Source organism: Delphinus delphis, chromosome 1 (assembly GCF_949987515.2).
Source record: "Delphinus delphis chromosome 1, mDelDel1.2, whole genome shotgun sequence".
Lineage (NCBI taxonomy): Eukaryota > Metazoa > Chordata > Mammalia > Artiodactyla > Delphinidae > Delphinus > Delphinus delphis.
The window spans coordinates 110,452,902-110,479,819 of NC_082683.1; the positions used below are offsets into that span (position 1 = coordinate 110,452,902).

General features: G+C 46.6%; 3 protein-coding genes across 4 annotated transcripts; 2 read left to right on the forward strand and 1 right to left on the reverse strand.

The window, feature by feature from the left end:
- The first annotated feature begins 103 nt into the window (after window positions 1-103).
- On the forward strand, window positions 104-8,739 carry CHTOP (chromatin target of PRMT1). Of its 2 annotated transcripts, none has more exons than XM_060030173.1 (6): window positions 104-386; window positions 1,379-1,460; window positions 2,797-2,950; window positions 5,496-5,679; window positions 6,504-6,641; window positions 8,333-8,739. In XM_060030173.1, exons 2-6 carry the CDS (start codon window positions 1,396-1,398, stop codon window positions 8,536-8,538), a joined length of 747 nt encoding a protein of 248 aa, XP_059886156.1. In that variant the 5' UTR covers window positions 104-386; window positions 1,379-1,395; the 3' UTR covers window positions 8,539-8,739. The 2 variants fall into 2 exon arrangements, with proteins under 2 accessions (XP_059886156.1, XP_059886146.1); XM_060030163.1 differs by having other exon boundaries at window positions 105-386; window positions 5,493-5,679.
- Window positions 8,740-23,992: 15,253 nt separating this feature from the next.
- On the reverse strand, window positions 23,993-24,379 carry LOC132422795 (large ribosomal subunit protein eL36-like). The gene has a single exon (XM_060007830.1). The coding sequence runs from the start codon at window positions 24,345-24,347 to the stop codon at window positions 24,027-24,029; it is 321 nt and encodes a 106-aa protein (XP_059863813.1). The 5' UTR covers window positions 24,348-24,379; the 3' UTR covers window positions 23,993-24,026.
- Window positions 24,380-24,956: 577 nt separating this feature from the next.
- On the forward strand, window positions 24,957-26,831 carry SNAPIN (SNAP associated protein). The gene is made up of 4 exons (XM_060030201.1): window positions 24,957-25,159; window positions 25,419-25,465; window positions 25,706-25,824; window positions 26,157-26,831. Exons 1-4 carry the CDS (start codon window positions 25,017-25,019, stop codon window positions 26,256-26,258), a joined length of 411 nt encoding a protein of 136 aa, XP_059886184.1. The 5' UTR covers window positions 24,957-25,016; the 3' UTR covers window positions 26,259-26,831.
- Window positions 26,832-26,918: the final 87 nt, after the last annotated feature.

Here is a 26,918-nt window from a genome sequence, read left to right on the forward strand (position 1 = left end):
CGCGCAGGCGTGGCACAAATTTTCCCGCCCCTTAGTGGTGCGGCGGATCTGACGCCTAACGTAACTGCGTCGACGCCATTTTAGCCGGTCCCTCTCCGCACTGGGTGTGGCGGCCATTTTGTTTTCGACACCGAGCGGGAGTTGACGGCAGCCGCTGTGGTGAAAGGCAGGAAAGGGCAGGCCGGTTAGCAAGCGGACGGGCCAACCGGACAGCCAGCCAACAGCAAAGAACTAACCTAGCAATCTACCGCTTAACACATCTAACTAACCGCCCACCAAGTTAACCCGAGCCCCTCCACCGTCAACTCAGGTTCGGCCGGCCCCCGGCCCGCCTGCCGCAGCCGTGGTGGCAGCCCCGGGAGGAGCACTGGCGTCCGTTTCCTTCGGTACGTGTCTGTGGTGAGGAGGGCAAGAGTCCTGGGGAACGGAGGGGTCCGGCGGACGCGGAACGGGAGCTGGCGGCATGTGGAGGCAGACAGGGTGTCCGAGATGGAGGCCCCGGAGGGGGCGGAGCCCCTGAGAGGGAGGCGGGGGAGACCCCGAACTGGAAACTCGCCGCGGGATTGATGGAAAAGTTGGGGATTTGATAAGAGTTAAAGAATGTTGTTTGGTGGGTTGAGCAATGTCGGCGGTCCTGACAGGGCTTTGAGAGGGAAGGGCAATCAAAGGAGGACTGCACGACCTTAGGGAACGTTGGAAAGTAATGGCGGCTTCAGGGTTAAATTTGGTGGAGCGCTCCCGGGAGCGAACTCCCAGGTGAATGCCCATTTAGGGAAACCTTGCCTACTCCCTCCCTCCCCCAGCTCCGCAGGCCCTTGCTAAGTCTCCTACTTGATTTTGAAACTGGAATGCTTGTGTCATCTCTCTAGATCAGTGGTTCTCAGTTGTGGCTGCACAAGAGAAGCACCGAGGTAGACTTCCCCCCCCCCCACCCTTCGAGGTAGACTTTTTTTTTTTCCCCCTTCAAATTGCTGATCCCCGGACCTCACCATCAGAGATTGTGCTTTAAGTAGTTTGGGCCCAGGCTTCTGTGTTTTGTTGTTGGTTTTTTTTTTAAAAAAAAAAAAAAAGCCTTCTTGCAGCCAAGGTTGAGAAGGATCGCTCTAGATGAAAAGCCAAACTCTTAACACTTTTTTGGCTGGGTCTGAGTCTGCCATTTTGGAGGCTTGGGCAGATATTTTCTGTCCTGTGGCCTTGGAGTTTATTAGTTTGAGGTAACTAGCTTCTTAAGTTTAAGCACCTGAAATGAGTTTTGGTGTGATCGTCAATAGTCACTGATACAGGCCTTTTCATTCATTTTTGGTTTGGGCCTTTGGCACTTGTTGCAGTGAGGTGGTCATCATTCTCATTTGCTCATTCTGTCCATTGTCCTTTGTAGATTCTCGGGATTTGAAGATGGCTGCACAGTCAGCGCCGAAAGTTGTGCTAAAAAGCACCACCAAGATGTCTCTAAATGAGCGGTGAGGCAGCCAACAGCAACTTCAGCTCGTTCATAAGAAAACATTACTTAAATTGGCCCTGGGGTCCAATGCACAAAAACCGGTTTTAAACTAAATACCAACAGAAGGCTACAGACCTCTGTTCTTAGTTGCATCGTATGTGGTACACAAAACAAATTGGGCGGTTGTTTCAAAACCCCTTATCAGTAGATTTTTATGTTATGCTGTCTGAAATATTTATCTGGTGGGATGTATTTTAAAAAGACTCCTCACACCCTCCCTTTTCTTCACTTTTTTTTTTTTTACATTGATACAGGGGTGGTGCAGCTCGGTAGCATGGTACCCTAGCTGCAGTAGGCTTGCTGCCCAGTCCAAGGCCAGCAGTGTTGTGTCTGGCCTGTAAGAGGCGGGTAGCAAGCTATGAATATGTCCAAAGGCCCTTGAATGTCATTCTTGGGCCTTGTAAGAGGCACTCGCTTTGCTCCATTTCACTTTCTTTCCATTCTGCTTTTAGTTTGTTTTTGTTCTCAATTCTTTTACAATTGAATGTTCTTCTTTTTCATTCCATTAAACTTACCTTGACAGGAATAATAGAAGAGTGTCTTCACAAGCTCTTAAATGATTAAACTAATCTTAACTTTTTCAGAAGTAATCATTTAGAGTCAGAAAAAGTAATCATTTGACACTAAGAAAAGTTAAGGCATTTAAAGGCACTTTCTGTCTCTGAGAGCTTTGTTCATTGAGTGCCTTCGACCAGTGACTTTATTAAGTTAATGTTAGACCACTAAAAAATTTACTTATGTTTGTTTGCCTTTTCTGAAGCATATGTACTTCTCTTTATCTCTTAGTGATACACTAATTCTCCATATTCACATTACTACGTGAACAAATACATGAGAGAATGTGATATGCTCCTATAATTTATGTGGGTGTATCATTTCCATGGGCTTTGAAGGTGCTCTAGTCCTTCCTTATATTTGCCCTTAAAATGCACCCTCAGGTCCCCGAAGGTTTTGGCTTGCTTTGTCTGTCTTTGAAACTACATCTTCTGTCTCTTGTCATCACATCTGCTTATTGCATGCTTTTCATACTTTCTACCTCTCTAAAAGCCGTTACCTGAGCCCTTGTTATCACTTTTGATTGAATGTGCTACACTTAGCTGCATTTCTAAGTTTCTGATTCTTGCAAGTTTGTGGAAGCAGAGGAGTCTTTAACCCACATCAGCCTTGATCTAAGTGTACCACTTTACTTAAAGTTCGTGGGATCTGGAGCTCCTGGTCTAGCAAGCCATGAAAATGCCAATAAATGTTTTGTAATAAAGCGTTTATTTAAACATCCATTTTGTTCGACCTTGAAGCTTTACTAATATGCTGAAGAACAAACAGCCGATGCCAGTGAATATTCGGGCTTCGATGCAGCAACAACAGCAGCTAGCCAGTGCCAGAAACAGAAGACTGGCCCAGCAGATGGAGAATAGACCCTCTGTCCAGGCAGCATTAAAACTTAAGCAGGTGAGAGAATGGGTCTTAATGCGCCAGAAGCAGCTGGTGATCCCTGTCAGGTAGTCCACTGAGGCTGTCAGGACGCCATGGATAATTACGAGGTGGCTCAGGGCAAAAGCTGAACTTTTCTGGAGGAAAGAGAAGTTCAGAGAATTCCCATTTTGGCAGGTACCAATAAGTAACTTTTTGTTGTCTTTCTCTTTTAGGGAGTTTGCCATCAAGGTGGCCTGTTTCTTTGTTATCAATGAGTATTAATCTCTTTTGTTCTCTGATCCTTTGCCCTTAAAATAAATTCACTGGCTTTTTCCACAAAGAAATTTTGGTTTCTGTTTTAGATGATCTTCAAAAAATCCTTTATTTCTCACTAAATGGTTTACAAATTAGGGAAATGATTTTATTCTTTCTTCCCTAATACAGGGAGTCTGAAAGGCCTCTTAGTCAAAGGTTTTCAATGCTAAACAGTAGAAAGAGTGGGGTGACCCTCATCTCCACAGCACCTAAAGTTTTGTCAGTAAAGTAGAGCGAGAACACTGAGTAATTTAAGAGTTAGCGGTTCTCTTTCAAATTTCCAGTAAGAGATAATCCTATTCAGATCTGAAATAAAACCTGCTCTTTATTATTCATAGACTTTATATGCAAGTCCGGACAGTGGCTGTGGAAGGATATGTCCAAGCTGTGGCTGGGCGTCTGGAGGGCGGTGCCATGCAACTGTAAGGACTTTAACTGGTAGCACTGCATGGCTGTGCATAAAATCAGCAGTTAAATATAACACCCTTCCACCCCCACCCTGAACCATTGGGCTCACTGACCAAAAATAAACAAGGCCTTCTGCTTCAGCTACCTTAAGCCCTGGAGTGGCTGCATTCATCCTAGACTCAGGAAAGCAGTAAAAGGTGCCACTGTTTTCTAAGAGGAAATACTAAAAATTGTTGAAGACAGGTCTCTGACATATTATTCCGAAGGACCTTTTAACAAGAAGCTTGGGACAGAGGCTGTGCCGAAGAAAGTAGCCTCTAGAGCACTGCTGTCCAATAGAACTTTCCACGGTGTTGGAAATGTTCTATATCTGTGCTCTCCAACACAGTAGCCATTAGCCACATTGACTGTTGAGTGCTCAAAATGTGGCTAGTGCCATTGAGGAGCTTAAATTTTTATTTTTGTTTATTTATTTTTTAACTTGTAATTTAAATTAGCCACATGTGGCTAGTGGTTACCTTAGCATATAGCACAGCTCTAGAGTGGAAACTGAATGATACAGTTGACATCCTTCAGCTTCTTTTCAATATTAGAGACTAGTATCGGTGGCAAGTAAGGGATGGGAAGGGAGAAGAACTTCTAAGTACTATGCATTCTCCCCTTAAAGCACAGATCTTGGGAGAATGTACTAGGGATGACTAAACACAAGAGACTTGTAGAAAGAAGTCCTGACCTCATGTTGTTCAGAGCCTGCCCCTCTGATTAGAAGCAGTTTATGATCTCATGCTAGAAAGCTAATAATAACAACTCGCAGCATATGGTTGCAGAGAAAGTCGTTTGTAGTCGTTTGTGGGTGAAGCCTGAGGACGCATAATTTACTTTCGTTCATACGGCGTTATAGCAGAACAGGTTTGCTAGGGCTTTGGTGGTGTTCAAGGCTACACAGTCACCCTTTCCTCTGAAGGAATTTAATTGTCTGAGATGTGGTCTTTGTAGTTTCTCTTTGAGGGACAGATTATTGAAAAATTTCTATCTATGGTATGTCCTTGTTCTCAAATGTGGCCCTGAGTTTTATGATTATAGCTGAACTGTCTTAATTCTAATGCAGGTTTGGCTAGCTTTCTGTGGAGATACGTTTGAGTTATGTGTTTATTTTGAATTTAAAGTCATTATACTGAATTAATGGATCTGTTTGCAAAGGTAGACATGGAATTACAGCTATTTAAGATATGTAAGGAAAGGAGATTTGACTTTTTTGTGTTTATTTACATCTTAAGGTAAAAAGTGGACCGTCTGGAGATAGATACTCAGAGGAAAAATGGAACACACTGACCTCTTTGACTGAGAAATCAAACTTGTTCTTAAGTCACAAGAACTCAAATGAAATTGTAATTTAAACTTTGCCCAGAGTGTGATGAACTTCCTATGGTGTTTGAGTAAGCCTTTGAAGACAGTGGTAGTCCTTGGGCAGGTATGAATCCAGTCCTGTCATTGTCAACTGGTGGTTCAAAAGCAGCAGAATCCAGGATTTGAAATACAGTGTTCTTATTAAAACTTACGTTCCAAGTAGTGGTATATGACTTCTGTAGCCAAACTAGTGAGGTAATTTGTGGTGATGCCAGTTTCATGGGACCATACTCAAGCTTCTTAGAAGCTCTGGATCAGAATTCTGCTTGTTTTCTACCATGTTCTGAGGCAAAGGCTTGGTTCTGGTTTGGGATCCTTAGGACACCCCATGCAGGTTTATCTCCCGCCACACAGACATCTCACTTGCTTCTTTTTCTCTGCACTTTGAGTTGCTAAATCCCATTGGATTGCTTTTTTGATCTCAATTCCCTAACACCTTTTCTTCCAGAAGAGCTTAAAGCAGCGCCTGGGTAAGAGTAACATCCAGGCACGGTTAGGCCGACCAATAGGGGCCCTGGCCAGGGGAGCAATCGGAGGACGAGGCCTGCCCATTATCCAGAGAGGCTTGTCCAGAGGAGGACTTCGTGGGGGACGTGCCACAAGAACCCTACTTAGGGGCGGGATGTCGCTCCGAGGTCAGTGCTCTGTACCTGATAATTGTCGGGCCCCACCCCCTTCCCTTTTCTCTTGGGCTGCTTATGGACACATTTGTTTAACATCTTTAAGCCTGAATTTGTATTAATATAATTAATAACTTTTGAAATGACGTGTTTTTAATAGTGCTGCATGTCTTTTATCGATACCATTCCTTTTCTGATAATGTGCAATGGTGAGAGGCTAGGACCTGCGTTACAACAGGTAATTCATGTCATCTCCATTCCATTTTAAAACACCCTGCTGCTGCTTGAATCAAAGCACATTCGAGTTCTAGAAATAAGTCAAATCTAAGAAACTTCTTGGCCTGTTGGCCTATATCTTAATTAATCATCTCTGTTCCTGGTTCTAGTGAAATACTCTATTACATCTGGAAAAAAGAGGACAAGTTGACCAATAGCACTTAGCTATATGTTACATTTTAGGCACTGTTATTCTGTTCTCTGTATAGTTCTTGTCCCCTACAAAAATGTATTGAGAGCAGGAACCATATCATTTATTTTTAAATCTGCCATAATGCTAGGCACCTACCTGTAATTATTCAATAGATATTCATTAAATGTATGTACTTAACTAATTGACTTAACTCCCAGCTTCTTCCAAAAGTGGATTTGTGGTCAGACTTGTTGAATTGATTGAATAAAGAGCAGCTTAATCTTTTCACACTCAGTGTGCAGCTTGCCCCACCCAACCTAAAAATTAACTGAATTAACTCTCATTTAACCCTCACCGCCTTCCTTTGGTTAGAATCTACTTTGTCTCTCTTGGATTTACCTGCATATACATTGTATGCCTCCTCTCCAAGGTCAAAACCTGCTCCGAGGTGGACGAGCCGTAGCTCCCCGAATGGGCTTAAGAAGAGGTGGTGTTCGAGGTCGTGGAGGTCCTGGGAGAGGGGGCCTAGGGCGTGGAGCTATGGGTCGTGGCGGAATCGGTGGTAGAGGTTAGTCAGCTACCAACTTCAGAGACTAGCTTCCCCTTATTTCTCTCCCTTCAAAACTCAGAGCCACCTTTCTGCACAGCTTCAAGTCACAGGCAGGCTTATTTGTTTGTCTTGTTTGTTTTATGAAACTGGCTTATTTTCTAAATTCACATGCTGGTAATGTGGAGGTCTGTCATGGGTTTTCCAAGAACAGTCAGGTATGTGTTACAGAGCCAGATTATATTCAGACTTCTTTCAGGCTCTTGCAAATTTAAATTGTATTGTTAAAAATGACAGAATGGTCAGTTTGGCGTTTTATCTTTTTCTGTCCCTGACCCACCACCACACACCCCACCCCATAGCTCAAAACCGTTCACTTTGAGTCTAAGAAGAGAGAAGAGGGAGATGTACAAAAATGAAGCAGAGTTAAAGAGGATGGTGAGACTTGGAGCTAGGTATTGACTCTGAAACCAAGTAAATTCAAGATAAAGTTTGTGTCTATGCGAAACCAGAGATGACTCTTTTTGATCAAAGTAGAAAAAGCAAGATGGTATTGTGTCAGTTAACTAACTGACTCTTGTTGATAATCTTACCTTGAGACTTAGTGATATTTGTCCTGTGACCTCATGGCCCAGACTGGAAGAGAGTTTTTAATGGTGTTGCTGTTAATGCCAAATCTCATGGGAGTTTTCTGGCTTAGAGTTTAGTGGAAAACTCCCAGCAACACCTGTCCAGGAAAAATAATATATATTCTTTTAGCCCCTGGGTATATTTGCTTTGGTCTTTTTAAAGTGTGTGGTGGGTCTTCCATAATTTATGACCTTGAAGTTGCCAGGGGATAATAACTATTGGGAAAAGAAATTTGATAACAGAGGGCTTGTTTTCTTCTCTCGCATTATATGTTGCTTGGCTTATTGAGTGAAGTACAAGCTAGTTTGGGTTTCAGGATGAAATAGCATGTTTCCAAATTATCTTGACTTGGTTTCTGAGAGAGACATCACAGGGATTGGGCGGGGAGGAGTCTGAAGTAGCTTTTCAGAAAGCTGGGTATGTTTTGTTAAGTGAATTGAAACCACCTCTCAGATAACCATAATTGTTAAAATGTGAATAGAATCGGGAGATAGAAATGGCTGGGACTACTCAAAATGTTTTTCCCCAATTCCCTTCATTGTTCCTATGTCAGAATAACTCCTCAGTCTCCTGACATAGGATCAGTTCATTAGGTTTGATAAATTTGAGGAGACGAGCTAATTTTTCAGAAGGATCTCCAGTAAAGTTTAATTTGAAAACTGTCTAGCTTCACACCCCTGTTTCTCTGTGCCCTTGTTACTTCCTCCCTATCTTGCTAAATGGGGTTATCTTTAATGTACTTGTATTTTAATTGTAAACTTATAGCGAGTCTCAAATTTTAGTTTCTCTGTCTTAGGAGAGATTAAGAAATTTTTAATTATCAGTTAACTATATTCCCTTACTTTGTTGGTAGAATAAAAAAAATTTAAATAGCATTTAGAGATGAGCATGTAATAAGGGATTCATTATGTGTGCTTTCCATGTGTTGCTTTCTACCCAGTGTGTTTCCTGTTTTTCCAGATTTCTCCTCTTGCCCTGCCCTTCAGCCTTTCTCAGCTAGGCCCCACTGCTCTAAGGGGCATTTACCATAGCACCAATTAAACTTACTTGTAACTGTTTTTCTTGTTTTTCCCTTGGGCCAGGTCGGGGTATGATAGGTCGGGGAAGAGGGGGCTTTGGAGGCAGAGGACGAGGCCGTGGACGAGGGAGAGGTGCCCTTGCTCGCCCTGTACTGACCAAGGAGCAGCTGGACAACCAACTGGATGCATACATGTCAAAAACGAAAGGACACCTGGATGCTGAGTTGGATGCCTACATGGCTCAGACAGATCCCGAAACCAATGATTGAAGCCTGCCCACCCTCCTGTGAGACTCTTGTTAAAGTCACACATCTGTAAATAACCTTGAGATAACAGATGAGAAGAAACTTGATTGATGCTGGAAGGACCTACCATAATAGGCTATGGACTGACTCGCCACCAGTTTGTGCATTTAGTGTGTTCCTTTTACTTTTTGATACTGTGTTGTATGAAACCCTTTTTTCCTCTGACTTGGGTTTTGTTTTGTTGTCGTTTGGGGTTTTTTTTCCTTCGCCCAGACTTCTCTTTGAACATGAATGTGTTGGCCTTGTGGCTAGTACACCCTCTTCCCCGCTCTGCCTTCCCTCACTTGTCATATGCTTTGGCATTCTGACATTTCCTCTGTTCATCTCCCGTGAAAAAGTCCCAGAAAGAGCCCATCAATGTCCCTCCTTAATATCTAGGTTTCTGAGATACAGTTCTGTTCTGCCTCATCTTTAAAGAGCCTCTTAAAAGTGTTTAGAAAATGTGGAGCTCAAAAATGCATTCTGCCACGCTGATGTTTTAGTAAAGTAAATTAGGAACTTTGACATAGCTACAGGGCCACGTAACAAGTTACACACGGTAGCAGCTCTGATTTGATTAAAGTTATTACCATGTACATTTACACCACATAACCAGTGTACTGGGTCAGGTATGTGCACTTTCTACCCTGGAATGAGATTTATAAACTTTTCCTCTTGGCTTTGCATCGTGCCCAAAGAGGGTATTTTTGGATTGGCTTACACCTGCAAAAGAGTGGGGAAAGCCATTTGGTTTGGCAGATGCTTCAGAAGGGAAAGGGCTGGAAATTGATGGCAGATATCTGGTGGGAGGGGTCAGAAGATATCCATGCTGAAATGCTGTTATGTTTATACCAGGCCGATCTTGGGCTTCATTCATTGACTTTGACCCTTATTCCCCTTGAAGGTTTAATTAAGTTCAACCATTTTCTGTCAACTGTTCCAGTTTCAGTAGAATCTTTTGTTTCTGGTTCATTATAACAAATTGTTCTCTGAAATCTAGTCAGGACTTTCTCTTTATTTGTTGGGCTCTTTGAAATATTATGGCCACTATAACAATATTTTGATATACCCCTTGTAGAGTTGAGAGTCCTTCATAGTTGTATTAAAATTTGGGGTGGGAGGAGGATGTGACTTTGGGGCAGAAAGTGAACAATTTGCCCTCTTGTGAATAATCCCTGAGGTAAGATTAACCACACAAAGTAATGTACCAACACATTTGGTCCATAGGAAGCTCAAACATAATGGTCTCAGGAGGCAGTTGAGGACCCCGGCCCTGGTTTCCCTTTTCCTCTGTGCTGTTTAGGGAAAAGAAGAAGCTAACCACCTCTAATCAAACCAGTTGCCATTGAGCAACCTGGTACCCTAAACTGTTGGGAGGTTGTGTGTTATTGTAGACTGGGAAGGAAATTTTGGCCAGGACAACCTGAACTTGAATCCCATTTGTATGACCTGGGCTACTTAACCTCTGGATTGTGAAGCAAGTTTAGTTGTAGAAGGGAGAGCTTGAAAAGACCATGCAGTGTTAGGACAGAGCCATGCTGACATAACCAATCAGACCTAGTTTTGAAGTGTCTGTACTGTAACTACTTACTCTTAATAGAAGTGGACTGTGAGACTGGAGGTCTTTAGCCCAGACAAGTATTTATAAACCTTTCATCGGAAAGAGTGAAAAAGGTATTTTTGTGTGGGCAAGGCCGATTTTAAGGATAATTCCTTAGATGCCAAACTCCAGTCAGCCCCCAAGGCTCTTCTGTGGGAGAGGTGCTGATTGGCAGTGGGCAGGCTACCCCTTGCGAACTTCACATCCACTAGTAGCCTTTTGTCATCTTCCAGGGCCTCCAGAACACCTTTGGGAGAAAAGGAGGGAGCTGCAAGGTGAGAGTTTTTCTATCCCCCAACCACACAACTTGGGATGACCCGTCTCTGGGATTTTTTCCCCAGCCCCGTCCTTCCCAAATACTTTGACCCTCCTTCAAGGTAGCTAACAGGTATGTGCCCTCAGGATATTTTTAATCTGGTGGCTTTTGGTACCACTCTCCATAATCCACTGAGATCCTCTGTGTAAGAATAAGGAGTGAAAGAGGCACCACTTTTGAAGCCTATGCAAGGGGTGGGGTAACTAGCTGAGGTAGAGATGGGGAGGGGCCAGCAGTATGAGTCTGGGTCTCACAGTGCCCAATTCCAGTTCCATGGAGCCCACACAGGAGATCACCCCGTATACTTTTGGCAAGGTTCCAGGCTAAAAGCAAAGTGTTGGAGTCAGGAAATGAGAGGTGAGGGGTGTACTGGGTGGCAGCAAGTGTCTGAGGCCTCCCACCACCGCCAGTCCATCTGCTGACGTAATTCCCTTGTGAGGGAGAGGTCCATTTCAGAACAGAGCTCCTGGATGCCTCAGCCCCTAGACTAAGGAAGAGAAGCTGGGGCCAGGATACTGGGTCCTTCAACAAAGGGGAACTTGCCGAGGTGCCAGCTGTGCCTTAGCTGTTCACTCTCCTAGGTCAACCTCTTCCAGCTCAGGATTGCCCTGCCCAGGGTGCTTCCAGTCCCACCTCGTCCTGCTGACTCAGTACTCCTAGCGCCCACAGGTGTCTGTCCAAAAGGACCTGCCCCGTGTCCTCTACGCCCATCTCTTGCACTGGCCCAACTTGCAGGGTAGTGAACTAAGACCAGATTGGGGCTGCTGTTTGTAGCACCTGTGTGATCTTTACTACCTACAAAAATGTCAAGCAGATCTAGTGGTCAGGGGACCCTGAAGCATCCGGGGGGGGGGGGGGGGGGGGCGTGTTACTTTGTGGGTCCCAGTGAAGATGGGCAGTGAGGCAACCACTGGAGCTTAAGGCCCCTTCCCTTTCTGCCTCTTCTATATCCCTCCAACCAGTTGAAGAATTCCTCCCCAACAGTGGGCAAAGGAACTTCCCTACCAGCCATGGACCCTCCAGCTCCACTCACTGCTCATTGCAGTTCCCAGAGTCTCCTTGAGGCCTGTGCCCACTTCTGCCATCCTTGATCCTTCGTGAGTGTCCCGGGTAGAGCAGAATGGGACAAAGAGTCAGCCTGGCTCCCGGGTCAGCCTTTCACTCATTCAGCGACCGTATGCCAAGGGCTTGCCATACAGACGCGAACAAGGCATTGTTAGGCATTGGGAGTACAGAGAAGAGATTGATGAGCTAGAATATGAAAGTCAAGGGAAAGTTTAACAGAGAAGGGGGGAAGAATATTCGAAGGAGAGGGAACGAATAAAAAGGTGCAGGGAAAGTGTGTTCAGTGGTCCTTCAAAGTAGGGTGGGAGACACAACTGACCAGATTGGGTAGCCTGGAGCCTAACTGTCTGCTAAAGACCTTGGGCTTTATGCTCTGGGTAGTGGGGAGTGATTGAGGACTTTAAGTAGGAGAGTGCCATGGGATGATTATTCAGAAGGGTGGTAGGAAGTGAAAACGGGCTAGAGGGAGGACCATGGAGACCGGGAAACTATTAGGTTAGTCTAAAACAAAACAGAGTTGGCCTGAACCTGGGCAGGCCACATCCTCAGCAGTTTCCTAGCTATCTGAAGTCTGGGATGCCTGTCAGCACAAGAGACAGGAGTCAGGGGTGGCCTGAGCAGTGGAGAAAGCACATGGCATATGCCTCTCCCTGGCCTGCTCTTGTTTGTCTCCCTAGTGTCCCCGTGTGGTGGCCCCATGATGCCTGATCTGCCACCCAACCCAGCCTCCACCACAGCTACCCACTCCCTATGACCTCATACCCTGGAAAGAGCTAAGCTTCCAGACAAGGGGCTGGCAGAGGACAGGCCTTCAGCCCCCATAAGTCCAAATGGTAGCACTTTCCTCCCCTCCTCCAGGCCCCCTGCGGCCTTGTCAGGTAGTTTCAGCTAATACCCACCCACCAGCAGTGAACAGCACCCAGACCAGCACTGTAAATGGGGCAGGCCTAAGGGTTGGCTCCTAGAAGGGAGGCAAAGGGCCCAGAGAGGCTGGGACCTGGGAGGAGACCTGGCCTGGCCTCTGTGTCCCCTCTCCTCTTCCCGTGGGCTGTCCTGTCCATCCCACTGCAACCCCAGCCCTCCCACTACCTCTCGCGCTGATTCTGCAGGCAATGTTGTTAACGAAAGCTCGGCCTCTCTGTACACCGGTGCCAAATCCAATCTCGGAGACAGAGTTTTGGGTGAAATAAAAAAGACAGCTTTACTACTTTGCCAGGCAAAGGGGACACACTGGACTTCTGCCTCAAAAAACTATGTGTCCCAACCCGGGAGGATTTTATTAGTGTCTTATATGGTTCAGAGGTGGGGGGGGGGTCTCTGCCAAGATTAGGGTGTGAGCAGGACTGGCACTCCCTTAATCTCCTCTCAGGTGGTCGGTCTCCTAATCTTGATGAGCTTCTCTGGTCCCTTTAATCTTGCCTCAGGTGGTTTCTTGGCAGCTCCCCCCCACCCCTTGATTAGCAACTGTTCAAATCTGGAACTCAGGGAAGGTCATGGAGGCTGAAGTCTTTTTTTTTTTTTTTTTTTTTTTTTTTTTTTTTTTGCGGTACGCGGGCCTCTCACTGTTGTAGCCTCTCCCGTTGCGGAGCACAGGCTCCGGACGCGCAGGCTCAGCGGCCATGGCTCACGGGCCCAGCCGCTCCGCGGCATGTGGGATCTTCCCGGACCGGGGCACGAACCCGTGTCCCCTGCATCGGCAGGCGGACTCTCAACCACTGCGCCACCAGGGAAGCCCGAGGGTGAAGTCTTGCCTACAAGAAATGGGGGACGAAAGGGCCTCCGTGGCTGGGAGCCCCCACAGGGCCCCACTCGGTTTCAATGTGAGAAGGGCAAGGGTGCCCAAGCCTCCAGTTCCCTGGGTTCCGGGCACCTTTAAGGACTCACCTCCAGCTCTCTCCCTCCCCACAAATACACATATAGACACAGTTGTCACAGTGGAGGCATGAGAAATGGAATATTTCCTGCCATATCAGTAAACAAATGATGTCACAGTCGTCAGCTTGCAGCCCTCCAACGTGAGCTGGTGAGCCCTGAGGAAACTCAGGGCTGAAAAGAATACCTGCCATCTAGCAGCCATCAGACTGCAGCCACTCCCTATGGTGAGCACGGAGGAAACTCAGGATGTGAAAATACAGGATACTGGCCCCAGATAGCTGAGGTGCATATCGAAGGAATGATTTCAATGAGCCCAGAACTCCTGCATCTTCCCATACATAGAAAAGCACTAAACTCCTTAACTTGGGTTATCTGGTTTTCTTTAACCATAATCTTTTGATGTTCCCAGCTACCTGCCCTTTGTTGCAAAATATCTTTATAACCTGGCTCCCCCCTTCGCCTCCGCTGAGCAGTTCTCTCAGGGTTACTTGAGATGCTGCCTCCCAGGCTTGAAGTCCTAAAAATTCCCACTGAATAAAACATAACTCTCAACTTTTAGGTTGTGAATAATTTTTTAAGTCCATAGGCATATCATCTCGTTTTTGACCCTGAACCTTCCCCAGGCACCACCTCCAGCCTCTTATCAGGAAATCACATCTCCAGACTCCTTATGTTCTGTCTCCAAGTTTTAGCTGGTAGTGTTAGGGTTAGAGTAGGATAATCAAACAGTTAGCTCAGAAACCCCATTAGGGGATTGTAGATAGAGAGAAAACTTCGGGGGGCTTTGGCAGACCACAGTAAGATTAATGATCACTCAAGAAATGAATGGGAAAATCCTGCAACAATGTGGGCTTACTTGACTCATAAACCAGAGCAAATCATTTAGCATCAAAGCCAGATTGGCTCGCTTAACAAAACCAAGCTAACTTGATTAGCAACAAAAGCATACAACAGGAGAATGAGACATGCCTCAAAACAATTAAACAATGGTGACTTGAGACCCACATCCTTCCCAGTGAGCTCAGTAAGTTAATGACCCACAAGACATGCTCTTGGCCCCTAGGACATGCTCTTTGCACACAAAAAAACAATCATTATGGAAAGGGAAAGACCCTCATTGTACTGAAACCTGAAATAATTTTTCCAAAGTGCCATGGCAGTCCTGGCCTGACCATGCAGGGACAAAACTCCCCTGCCCAAACTGGAGGAGGAGCTGATGATGGAAGCGTGACACCTACTCAAGAAAGACAAAGAAGGTCTTCTCCCCCTCCCCTCTCTTCCTTTGATTAGAAAAATGTAACCCACTAAGTACTTGGGGCAGCACAACGCTCGCCTGCCTGCTTGTTAGCCTCACAAGCATCCTATTCTAATAAATCACTTCTTATCACTTTGCCTCTCACTGAATTCTTTCTGCATTGAGACATAAAGGACCGGACCTCTTCAGAGCCCCCTGAAACACCACCTATCTGTTTCAGTAGTGCCAGTGGGAGAGGTGTTGCAGGTGACCTCTGGCTGCCCTATTCTCCTGCCTGGGTGGTCTCTCTGACCTTACCACACCCATTCTAGTGACTTGGCCAGGCAGGATGATGGCGAGGGTGGAGACTGAGGCCCAGGATGGCTCTGGAACCTGTGATGGTGGCAGCAGTCTACCACCACTAATCCCCAGACAAGGGCCTCTTACTGTGTAGGGCAGGCAGCCCAGTAGACCTGGGGCAGCAATGGCTCCATGAGCCCTCTTTAAAGGATTCTCTTAATTCTCCATTTAGGCTTGATTCATTTAATTTCTTTACCCTTTAGTGTAAGGTGATTATCAATTTAAGATTTAAACACATCTTTGGTGTGATATTATGAGGTATAAGAAATATATATTAGGGGCTTCCCTGGTGGCGCAGTGGATAAGAATCTGCCTGCCATTGCAGGGGACACAGGTTGGATCCCTGGTCCGGGAAGACCCCACATGCCGCGGAGCAACTAAGCCTGTGCGCCACAACTACTGAGCCCGCGAGCCACAACTACTGAAGCCCACGTGCCTAGAGCCCGTGCTCCGCAACAAGAGAAGCCACCACCCGCACACCACAACAAAGAGTAGCCCCTGCTCGCTGCAACTAGAGAAAGCCCACGCGCGGCAACAAAGACCCAACACAGCCAAAAATAAATAAATAAAAATTTTAAAAAAAAAGGAAATATATATTTGGTCGTCAGCCCCAGTTCCTGGCACAGAACTCCTAAAACCCTTAGAATTTCCTGTGATAAGAGCAATAAAGGTGTCTTTTGTTATGTTAATAAGGTGACTTTTGGAAAGCTCCAGGTAACCTAAGGGGGGAGGGGGGGTAGTTGCCAGGGGAATGGATCAAGTGGTTAGAGGGTTGGAATTCCAGTCCCACCCACAAACCTCTGGGGTGGGCAGAGGGGCTGGAGATAGAGTTATGTTAATACGGTGGTTTGGACCTCACCAAAGGATGGGAGCTGCCAGGAGAGCCAACCTTGTGATTAGACGGATGGAATTTTCAATCCCACCCCCAATCTCCATGGAGGGGAGAGGGGCTGGAGGTTGAGTTCAGTCGATGGCCAATGATTCATGCCTATGTAATGAAGACCTCACAAAAACCCAAAAGTGTTGCAGGAAGGGGGACCCCTTTCAGGGCAAGACAAGAGTGGGCTCTTGTCTTACACTGAGAAATGAATTGTCCAAGGAGACACGGGTGCTGACAAAGCAAGAGACTTTATAGGGAAAGGGTGCCCGGGCAGAGAGCAGCAGGGTAAGGGAACCCAGGAGAACTGCTCTGCCACGTGGCTCGCAGTCTCAGGTTTTATGGTGATGCGGTTAGTTTCTGGGTTGTCTCCGGCCAATCATTCCGACTCAGGGTCCTTCCTGGTGAGGCGCGTATCTCTCAGCCAAGATAGATTCCAGCGAGAAGGATTTTGAGAGGTTGGTAGGACATATGAACTGGAGTCTCCTCTCTCCTTTTGACCTTTCCTGAATTCTTCCCGTTGGTGGGTAGCTTGTTAGTTCCGCATTCCTTACCAGGACCTCCTGTTTAAGATAATTTATGCAAGTGATTACTACAGTGCCTGGCCAGGGCAGGCGGTTTCAGTCAGTCATTCCCCTAACAAAAGGACTGAGAGCTTACAGAGCCTCCTTGACCTTCCCTGAGTTCCAAAGTGTAGATTCAAACAGTTGCTTATCAAGGAAGGGAGGGAATGCAGAAATGAAGAAGAAGCAGTCAAAAAACAATAGTGCAGCTATAGGGCAGGATTCTGGTTCCTCCTCAAGGGATATACATAACAAAATACCTTTGAGTTCTTCTGCTGGAACAAGGCCCCCACCCAGGTGGAGGATGGTGACTTCAGGCTGAACACAAGACTCCTGGAGCACCACCCTATCACCTCACCACCAACCAATCAGAAGAGAGTCTGCACACAGCAGAAGATAACAAAGACTCTGGACCCCTCCCCAGATGATTCTCCCTTTAAAAACTTCATGGTCAAAGCAGAATCCTCGGAGTTAATCTTTGGACGTGAGTCCACCATTTCCCGAGGTTGCCGGCCTCCTGAATAAAGCAAGCTTTCCATTCCTACCAGCACTTGTCTCTCCAGTGTTGGCTTTGGAGTGGCGAGCAGCCGAACCTGCGTTCAGTAACGCTAGGAGGGTGTCGTGGGAACCTCTGACTTATATCCAGTCTGTCAAAAGTACAGGTAACAACCTGGGCTAGTGATAGAGACTGGTGTCTGAAGTGGAAAGAGTGGGGCGATGGAGGGGCACTGGTGGCAGTCATAGGACGATCTTTAACCTGCTGTGGACAAAGAATGTCCTGCCTTTTCAGTAAACAAAGGATGTTGAGGCCATCAAGCCCTTAGCCACTGCGGCTGTGCGAGGGTGCACCCTGAGGGGATTCTGGATGGAGGAAAACAGGATACTGGCCCTATCCTTTGATAGTTCAGGGGTATATCAAAGGAATAATTTCAATAAGCCCAGACTCTTTCATCTTCCCATACATAGAAGAGCTCTAAATTCATTAACCTGAGATGTCTGTTTCTTTAATTAGCCATAATCTTTTGATGTTCCACTAAGTAGGGGTTTTTTGGGGTTTTTTTGCAGAAACTCCTATATAGCCTGGTTCCTCCCTTACCTCTTCAGAACAGTCCCTCAGAGTTATCTGAGGAAGCTGTACCTCGGGCTTAAGTCCTCAGTAATGCCCCAGATAAAACATAATTCTCAACTTTTAGGTTGTGCTTTTTTTTTCTTTTTTTTTTTTGCGGTACGCCGGTCTCTCACTGTTGTGGCCTCTCCCGTTACGGAGCACAGGCTCCGGACGCGCAGGCTAAACAGCCATGGCTCACGGGCCCAGCCGCTCCGCGGCATGTGGGATCTTCCCGGACCGGGGCACGAACCCGTGTCCCCTGCATCGGCAGGCGGACTCTCAACCACTGCGCCACCAGGGAAGCCCTAGGTTGTGCTTTTCGTTTCTCAGTCAACACTGGAATCTGACGCAATCTCCAGTAGTGTCAGAATTGAGTTAAATTCTCGGACACCCTGCTGGTGTCAGAATCGCCTGTTGAAAGTGTGGGGAAACCCACACAGACATTGGCATTGGGTCAAAGAGACCAAAAGACATGGGGATAAGAGACACACACAGTGAAAAAACTTATCTGGAAGTCTTGGGTGAAATGAGTTCCCCCAAAATGTTCTGAAGACTTACCCTTTGGATTTTGTGTGTGAAAGCACATCCTCTAAGGGAACTTAATTTCAGGGGGGACACCAGGTCAGCAAATGGAGAAGAGAGAGGAGATGACGGAAAGCTAGACCAGAAAGATTCAAGAGGGGGACAGTCCTCCTCAGCCTCCACCTTCTGACCCCTTTGGGATAAGCAGGAGTCCTGGGGTCTGACCTGATCCTGGTCTGAGAATGAAGGATGTGGAGGCGGTGGATCCCAAGCACCAGTTAATAAAACAGCAGGGGGCTTCCCTGGTGGCGCAGTGGTTAAGACTCCGCGCTCCCAATGCAGGGGACACGGGTACAATCCCTGGTTAGGGAACTAGATCCCACATGCATGCCGCAACTAAAAGTTTGCATGCCACAACTAAGGAGCCCGCGAGCCACAACGAAGGAGCACACCTGCCGAAACTAAGACCCAGTGCAACCAAATAAATTTAATTAATTAATTAATTAAATATTAACCAAAAAATACAGCGGGAATCTCAGGCCTCCTGGCTGCCTGCCCCTTCCCCACTCCCACCCCTACTGCTGCCCTTTCAGCTCTGCCATTGAAGCATTGTAGGGCTCCCCAGACAAAGTTCTCACCTCCCAGAAATCAGGGTAGACCAGGCAATACCCATCCCTTAACCTGGACCTGACAGGTCCGAAGAAATCTGACTCTCAGGTCCCCCTCCATAGTTAAAGCTGTCACCAGACACCATTCTGTGCCCCACTCCAAACAGGAAGGACCTTCTGACAACCCTGAGCACCCTCCTGCCACGCTCGGGCTCCACGTGGGATGTCGGGGTGCTGCTAGCCTGCCAGGCAGAGGGCACAGTGTGGCTGTGTGCCTTCCTGCAACAGACCCCTCCCCCACCTCCTCTGCCTGCCTCCTCTTTATTTTTTTTAAGTTTTTTTTTTTTAATTTATTTTATTTTTGGCTGGGTTGGGTCTTCATGCTGCATGCCGGCTTCCTCTAGTTGCGGCGAGCGGGGGCTACTCTTCGTTGCGGCGCGCGGGCTTCTCATTGCGGTGGTTTCTCTTGTTGCGGAACATGGGCACTAGCCACGTGGACTTCAGTGGTTGTGGACTTCAGTGGTTGTGGCACGCAGGCTCAGTAGTTGTGGCTTGCGAGCTCTAGAGCACAGGCTCAGTAGTCGTGGTGCACGGGCTCATGTGGGATCTTCCCGGACCAGGGCTTGAACCCGTGTCCCTTGCCTTCGCAGGCAGATTCTTAACCACTGCACCACCAGGGAAGACCCTGCCTCTTCTTTATGAAAGTTGTAGTCTCCCAGGCCTCCCCTGGGTCACAAAATCCTAGCTCAAGAATTAATGAGTGAGGGAATTCCCTGGCGGTCCGGTGGTTAGAACTCTGCTTTCACTGCCGAAGACATGGGTTCAGTCCCTGTTGGGGGAACTAAGATCCCACAAGCCGCGTGGCAAGGCCAAGATAAATAAATAAATAAACAGTACAACTTTAAACATTAAAAAAAAAGAAGAAGAATTAATCAGTGAAAGGATGTGAACATGTAGCGACAAAAATAACAGTTGGTCCAGGAGAACTGGTAAGAATTTATACAGTACATCAGCCATATGCTGGTCACAGAATCTTTAGTTCCTCCCTGAAGTACCTAGATAAAAGTATCTGATGCACATTTCCTGAGCTGTTTTACAGATGCTAAAACCCCCACCAAATAGAAGGAGTTAACTACTTGCTGACCATGAGCTTGCAGTCCCCAGACCAGCTGGCGCACGAGGATTGAGAATGTTAACCCCTGTGACACCACCCTATTACCTCACCATCAACCAATCAGAGAGTTATGCGCATTCTGATCACATACCCTGTGACTCCCCTCCCTCACCTTTCCCTTAAAAACTCTTCCCTGAGACCCTTCGGGGAGTTAGGTAGGGTCTTTTGAGCATGAGCCACCCTGTTCTCCTTGCATGGCCCTTGCAATAAACCTCTCGCCGCTCCAAACAATGATGTTTCAGTTTGTTTGGCCTCACTGTGCATCAGGCACACAAACTTGGGTTTGACAACAGCGGTACTGCCTGAGCCAGTGCAGCGCTCAGCACAGCACAATGCAGAGGTTTCCCGTGGACATACTCCCAGACCCACCTTCAGGTAGCCAGCAAGGCGGGGGCAAGTCAACCTAAGCACTTAGAGTTGGTTGAATTGGCAGATGCGGAACACGTGGATACGGAGGGCTTACTGTAAAAGCGACTCCTTAATAGTTTGGACAGTAATTGCACTGGAGCAACAAAATCTTCTTGTTTGGTTTTTCTCCCAAGATAAAAACCTGCGCAGATTTGGAGGCACTTTTGCCAGTGTTACACAGATGGTTCAAAGTTTTTAAGACTCTCAGAGTCAAGGTTTCTTTTCATTGCAAGTATGTGAATATATCTCTGTAGCTACAGTCTGTATTCAAACTACTGGAATAAAATATCTGCCAGTCAAAAAAAAAAAAAGGGGGGGACCAAACTTCCCTGGTGGTCCAGTGGTTAAGAATCCGCCTTCCGATGCAGGGAACACGGGTTCGATTCCTGGTCAGGGAACTAAGATCCCATATGCAGCAGGGCAACTAAGGCCGCGCACTGCAACTAGAGAGCAGCCTGCATGCCACAACTACTGAGCCCGTGTGCCACAACTAGAGAAACCCTTGCGCTGAAACTAGAGAGAAGCCCGCGCGTCGCAATGAAGACCTAAGGCAGCCAAAAAAAAACAGGGGTTGGGGAGCTCAGAGACAGAAGAGAGGGGGAGTTTTTATGACTTACATCTCCTTCAGCCTCTGCGGAAAAGCTAAGGACCAGAGGACTACTGCTATGTGATACTGGCACAAGCAGGGAGGGGGGGGTTTGCACTGAGTACCTTGTGCCATGATGCCTGGAATTTGATAAGTGTTTAGAGAATGAATAATTGAACCAGCACTGGCCTTCAACCTGTTATCCAACTTCAGGGTTTCTGGAAGAGCCTTGCCCAGTCTCCCTCACCGTGGTGTCCAAGGAATCAAGAAAAGATGCATTCTAGAGTCCCTTTCAGCACTAATTTTCTCTGAGCAGGGTTATTATGTAATCTGGCTGATACGTTAGTGTGCAGGCTGACCTGGAGGGTACAGAGACTAGAGGCAAGAAGATCAGTCAGGAGGCTGGTACAATGCCCTCTTGAGATATAAGAGCTAACTCAAAAAAAAAGCTAAGTCAATGTGATAAGGAGTGAAAAGGAAAGCATAAAAACAAAACACAGAGTGATTTTCTTCAGCGAATCAGTCTTTGAAGTAGGATTACTAGATAATATACTAAAAAATTATTTGTTGTTTATCTGAAATTCAAATTTACCTAGTGTCCCAGAGTTTTTTGTTTGCTCTGTTTTCTAAATTTGGCAACCCTACTTCAAACAGTTACCTGAAAGGGCTGTGGCCTAACTTGGGGGCTTCCTGTCTAGACACAGATCATAAACCTCTTTTCCAGCCAAGGCCAGCCCCTGTTCTCTGTCCCTGGCACAGGCCTCAAGGACTTGGCCCTTTTTCCTTTCCTCTTCAACATTCACACCGCTTTGCCCCGGGCTTCCTCTTCTGAAAGCCTGATTATGAAGCAGGCTGCCGTTGCCCTAGCTACCCCCCTTCCTTGCCACTTACTCCCCAAATAAGCCCCCAGCCTCTCCTGAGAGTTTTACCTCTAATCACTAGAGGGAAAGATAGAGGGAAACAAACACAGTAAACAACAAAAACTGTACAAGGCTTTAAAAGTTGCCACAGTTGGGGTCTCAGGTTTGCAGCTGCTGACCACCACTCTCCCACAGTGATTTAAACACCTTTATTCCTGAGGACGAAACTGTCAATGAAAAAATTAATCAGTAGTCAATCTAAGAAATGGAAATGGAAAAAGAAATAAAATGGAAAATTTTATTCAAACCAACCTGAGGAGATATATATATATATTTTTTTAACATTTATTTATTTATTTGGCTGCACTGGGTCTTCGCTGCAGCACACAGGCTCTTAGTTGCGGTATGTGGGATCTGTTTCCCTGACCAGGGATTGAACCTAGGTCCCCTGCATTGGGACCGTGGAGTCTTAACCACTGGACCACCAGGGAAATCTCCAACCTAAGCATTTACAGTCTTTCAGAAACTCTGAGGACTGTTCCAAAGAGATAAGGTGGGCAGCTAGGACTTTGTGCAATCAAGCTCACGTCTTAGTAGACGGTGACTGCTATTCTCCAGAAATAGAGATCTTAGTTCATGGTTTAGTGCTTTTCTAAGAATGGGAAGATGCAAGAAACTGAGATCATAACACTTTCTCCTGAAAACACATAACTGAGGGCCAGTTCTGCCAGTTTTCCCAGAGCACGAAGTGCCTCATCCTGATTCTAAATTCCCTTCAGGGTGTACTGCAGGTCATTGACCACAGTGGCTAATGACTTGATTCTTATAGAACTGGCTAGTGGGCAATATTCTTTATTTTACAATCCTCTACCTTTCAGTCTTTATTTCAACCAGGGTTTGGGAGGCATTTCATGGCCAGCTTGTTTCATGGTGCTAGGAATGCTCATTCCCATGTCAGGAAAGGATTTCATTGATAGGCCAATGTGCTATTACCGGACTAGGCCCTGTCAACAGTAACCAAAAGCCTCTGGACTGTCTGTCTTACTTGTTTGTTACGGTCTGGATAATGATTCGCTCTTGTTGTTTCTTCCTGTATCTAGAGTTACGCTATTACAATCATTGATCTTATAGAACTATACATTTGGTCAATTGTTTCAAGTTGCCTAGTCATCATTATTTTTATTGGAGGCTCAGTCACACATTTGGTAATGCAAGAAACAATAATCTTGTAAAATAGGCAGAATACAAGTAACATAGTTAGTAACATTAATGAGGTAATAAGTAAACATTTAAGCTAAGAAATTCCATTAGGTATCTTCCCCAGGTCATTTGACCTAGTCTGTCCTGCAAGCAATCTCTGTCATTAAGGGAAATGATATATTGGTATTGTACATAAAGTTTACCAAAGATATCTGCACGTACAAGGTGAGTGGTGGGTCATCCTGATGCCTTACAGGATTGAGAAAGGAATGTTATCTTCTAAGGAGTTACATGGTTGGCGTCAGAAGAAGAAAAATTTATTTATGGTTGAGCTGGTATTTCTGACATTGGAGAGATCTGGTTAATGCATAATGCAGACGCACACTGCACACTAGAGGGAAGACAAGAGGCCCAAACAGGGAGAACTTTTTTTTTTTTTTTTTACTAGACCAGCAGGGAATTCCCAAGCAGAGAACATTTTCACGTTTACATTTTTCTTGTTTGCCTTAAAATAGGAGCTTTATTTCATCAAAGCTCAAGGCTGAACATTCTGGTGCCCATTTATTGTGAATCACTGGAACACATTAGGGCTTAAAGGACAGAGGGCTGTGCCTCTTGTTGAGAATTCAACAAGAGATGTAAACTCTCTGGAAAGCCATGAAAAACAAAAGAAAAGTAGGGAAACTTTTGTTGGGTTTTTTTGCGATACACGGTCCTCACAGTGTTGTGGCCTCTGTCGTTGCGGAGCACAGGCTCTGGACACGCAGACTCAGTAGCCATGGCTCACGGGTCCAGCCGCTCCGCGGCATGTGGGATCTTGCCGGTCCGGGACACGAACCCGTGTGCTCTACATTGGCAAGCGGACTCTCAACCACTGCACCACCAGGGAAGCCCCAACTTTAACCATTTTTAAGTGTACAGTTCAGTGGCATTAAGTAAACTCACATTATGTAACTATCACCACTAGTAGTCTCTAGAACTTTTAAATCATCCCATACTGAAACTCTGTATCCATTAAGCAACAAGTCCCCATTCCCCCTTCCCCCCAGCCGCCGGCAACACTGTTCTTTTTTTTTTTTTTTCTGGAAAAGTTTTATTGTGCACAGAGGGGAAGGGCTCAGTCCTTCTTGGCTGCCGTCTTCCTCATGGCGGCCAGGACATTGCTCAGCTCCTCTCTCTTCCTGTTGGCACGGATGTGTGTCCCCACCCTTTTCTTGATGAACTTGAGGGCCCACTTGTCCTTGGAGACCTTGAGCAGCTCCATGGCCCGCCACTCATAAAGGGCAAAGCCGCACACCTCCCGGATCATGTCCCGCACAAACTTGGTGTGCTTGGTGAGGCGTCTGCGGCGGCGGCTGTGCCTCGGCTTGCTCACGTTCTTGGTCACCTTGTGGCCCGGGCTGAGGCCCACCACGGCCATGGGGTAGCGCAGAGCCATGGCTGCCGCTCCTCAATGGCTGCCACGGCGGAAGGGGCAACACTGTTCTGATCAGGAGATAGAACTACATTTTCTCTCCATGAATTTGACTGTTCTACAAACCTCATACAAGCAGAACCATTAAATATTTGTCCTTCGGTGTCTGGCTTATTTCACTTAGCATAATGTTGTCACGTTTAACGCATAGCATGTATCAGAATTTCATTCCTTCTTAAGGCTGAATAGTATTCAGATGCAGTTTTGCACATACTTTAGTGCCATTAAAAAATACACTTAAATTTAGAAATATACTATACTATGACTATCATCTGGCTTTCCCACAAAATTAACATGGGAAAGCTATGGACAACTGGGGACATAAGCATTTATTTTTCACCTTTGGAGAAAACAAAACGTACGCATCCCCAAAATGGTTCCTTCCTTCTAGCCCTTGAAGTCTGGAGACTTTCAAAACCCGCCACTTCATGGCCTACAAAGAACTACAACTCCCGGTAGCTCTAGGGCCCGGCCCTTCGCCCCGCCCTGCTGGCTCCAGAAACTGCGTTTCCCAGAAATCCCAGGCCGGGGTCGGAGCTGGCACTCCCCGGGCGGCCCCTAGCGGCGCACTTCGGCGGGGTTTCAGTTCCCGGCGGCCCTCGCGGCAGGTTCCGGCCGTAAGGGCAGTTCGTGATGTCGGGAGCTGGTTCCGCCGCTGTGTCCGGGGCAGGAACCCCCGTGGCGGGGCCCGCAGGCCGCGACCTCTTCGCCGAGGGGCTCCTCGAGTTCCTGCGACCGGCTGTGCAGCAGCTTGACTCTCACGTCCACGCCGTCAGGTGCCCAAGAGGGAAGGTTGGGGCGGGGCCTCTCCTCGATTTGGTTTTGTAGGGGCGGGGCCAAGAAAGGGCGGAGATAAGACGAGTTCGGCGTTCGGATGGGACTAAGAATTTGGGGAAACTGATTGGAGGCGGGGCAGACCGGCGGAGGGCCTGCCGGTGGGGGCAGAGGCTGGCTTTTCTGAGCACTTAGGAAACATAGGGGACTAGGTTTTTGAGTTCCATTAACTGACCGTGTAGGCCTTGTACCTCTTTGCAGAGAGAGCCAAGTAGAGCTCCGGGAACAAATTGACAACCTAGCTACCGGTGAGTAAGCATCCCTGTATACCCGGGATCCTACAACTCACTATAGGACCTTATGTTTTGCCAACCTCTGGGGCTGGGTTTCTGTCACTTGCTTCCAGGGCTGCCGATGGACTCCTCTTAAGTTTCTAGTGACTGTGCCCATGTGGCACAAGAGTGCTTTCCATAGCATTTACTAGCTTACTTGTTCCAAGAACGAGAAGGCCATTAGGTGTTTAGTTGCATCTTCCTTCCATTTCCCAGAACTGTGCCGTATCAATGAGGATCAGAAAGTGGCGCTGGATCTCGACCCCTATGTGAAGAAGCTCCTTAATGCCCGGCGACGAGTCGTCTTGGTTAATAACATCCTACAGAATGCCCAGGTAAAGGAATTTCCTACCAACAGTAATTCTTTGTTCTTCTAAGTCCTTAAGGTATTCTCCGATTTTCAAGGGGTGTCATGAAGTCCCCAACACAGCGAAAGTCACCGTAATTTTTAGTCTTTTTGGGGAAAGGGAGTTGTCAACTAATGCCAGCCAAAATAGAACTTACTGTTCTTATTCTTAACCCCCAATTACTCTCATTTATGTTCTTACATACCTTAGAAGACGTAACGTTGAGATGAAGCAAGCCTAAGATATTTTCCAGCCTAGTTGACAGCAAGCTCAAATCCTTTCACAGAGCAGTTAATTTGATTCCCAATCTTGTTTTGTAGGAACGGCTGAGGCGGCTAAACCACAGTGTTGCCAAGGAAACAGCCCGAAGGAGGGCAATGCTGGATTCAGGAGTTTACCCCCCTGGTTCCCCAAGCAAGTAACAGGCCAGAAGATGGGCCCATGGCCACAGAATAGCACAAATACCATTCCCCGGCTGCCTGTTTCCTCCAGGACTCCCTGTAGGTGTTGGGACATCTAAAGGGCAGCCCTGTGGTTTGTTGGAAGCACTTCAGTCTTACCCATTTATGTGGGGCCCAAAGAAACCTGTGTAGAGCAGGACTCAGGATCCCAAAGGATTTATTATGGTTCTTGCTTCCAAGAATGAGCTGAGGCCTCTACATTTTTTTTTTAAGCTCCATACTCAAGGCCCACCTCCTCTACCATCTCCGGGCCTCATTAACAAGGGAGGGGCTTCCTCTATTACGTGCGAGGTTGTTGGACCTGGGCAGAATGTCCTCTACCTGTGACTTCCAATATTCCTTTGTTTACACTAGAAAGGGCAGGCAAAGTCAAGGTGAATGACCACCTACCTTCTTTTGTTGACTGCACTGGCTTGACCACTGCAGCAGTGTTACTAAAACCATTTAATTCAATAAATGCTTAAATGGTATTCCAGTTTACTCTGGTATATGGAAAGGTTCCAAGAGTCTTCTGCATTAATTCAAATATAGATTCAAATTGAGATCTAGTGTTCACAATGAAAAAACTCAAGTATCATTTTCAATGAAGAGTTCATAAAGCAAAAAAAAGGAAGCAAAACA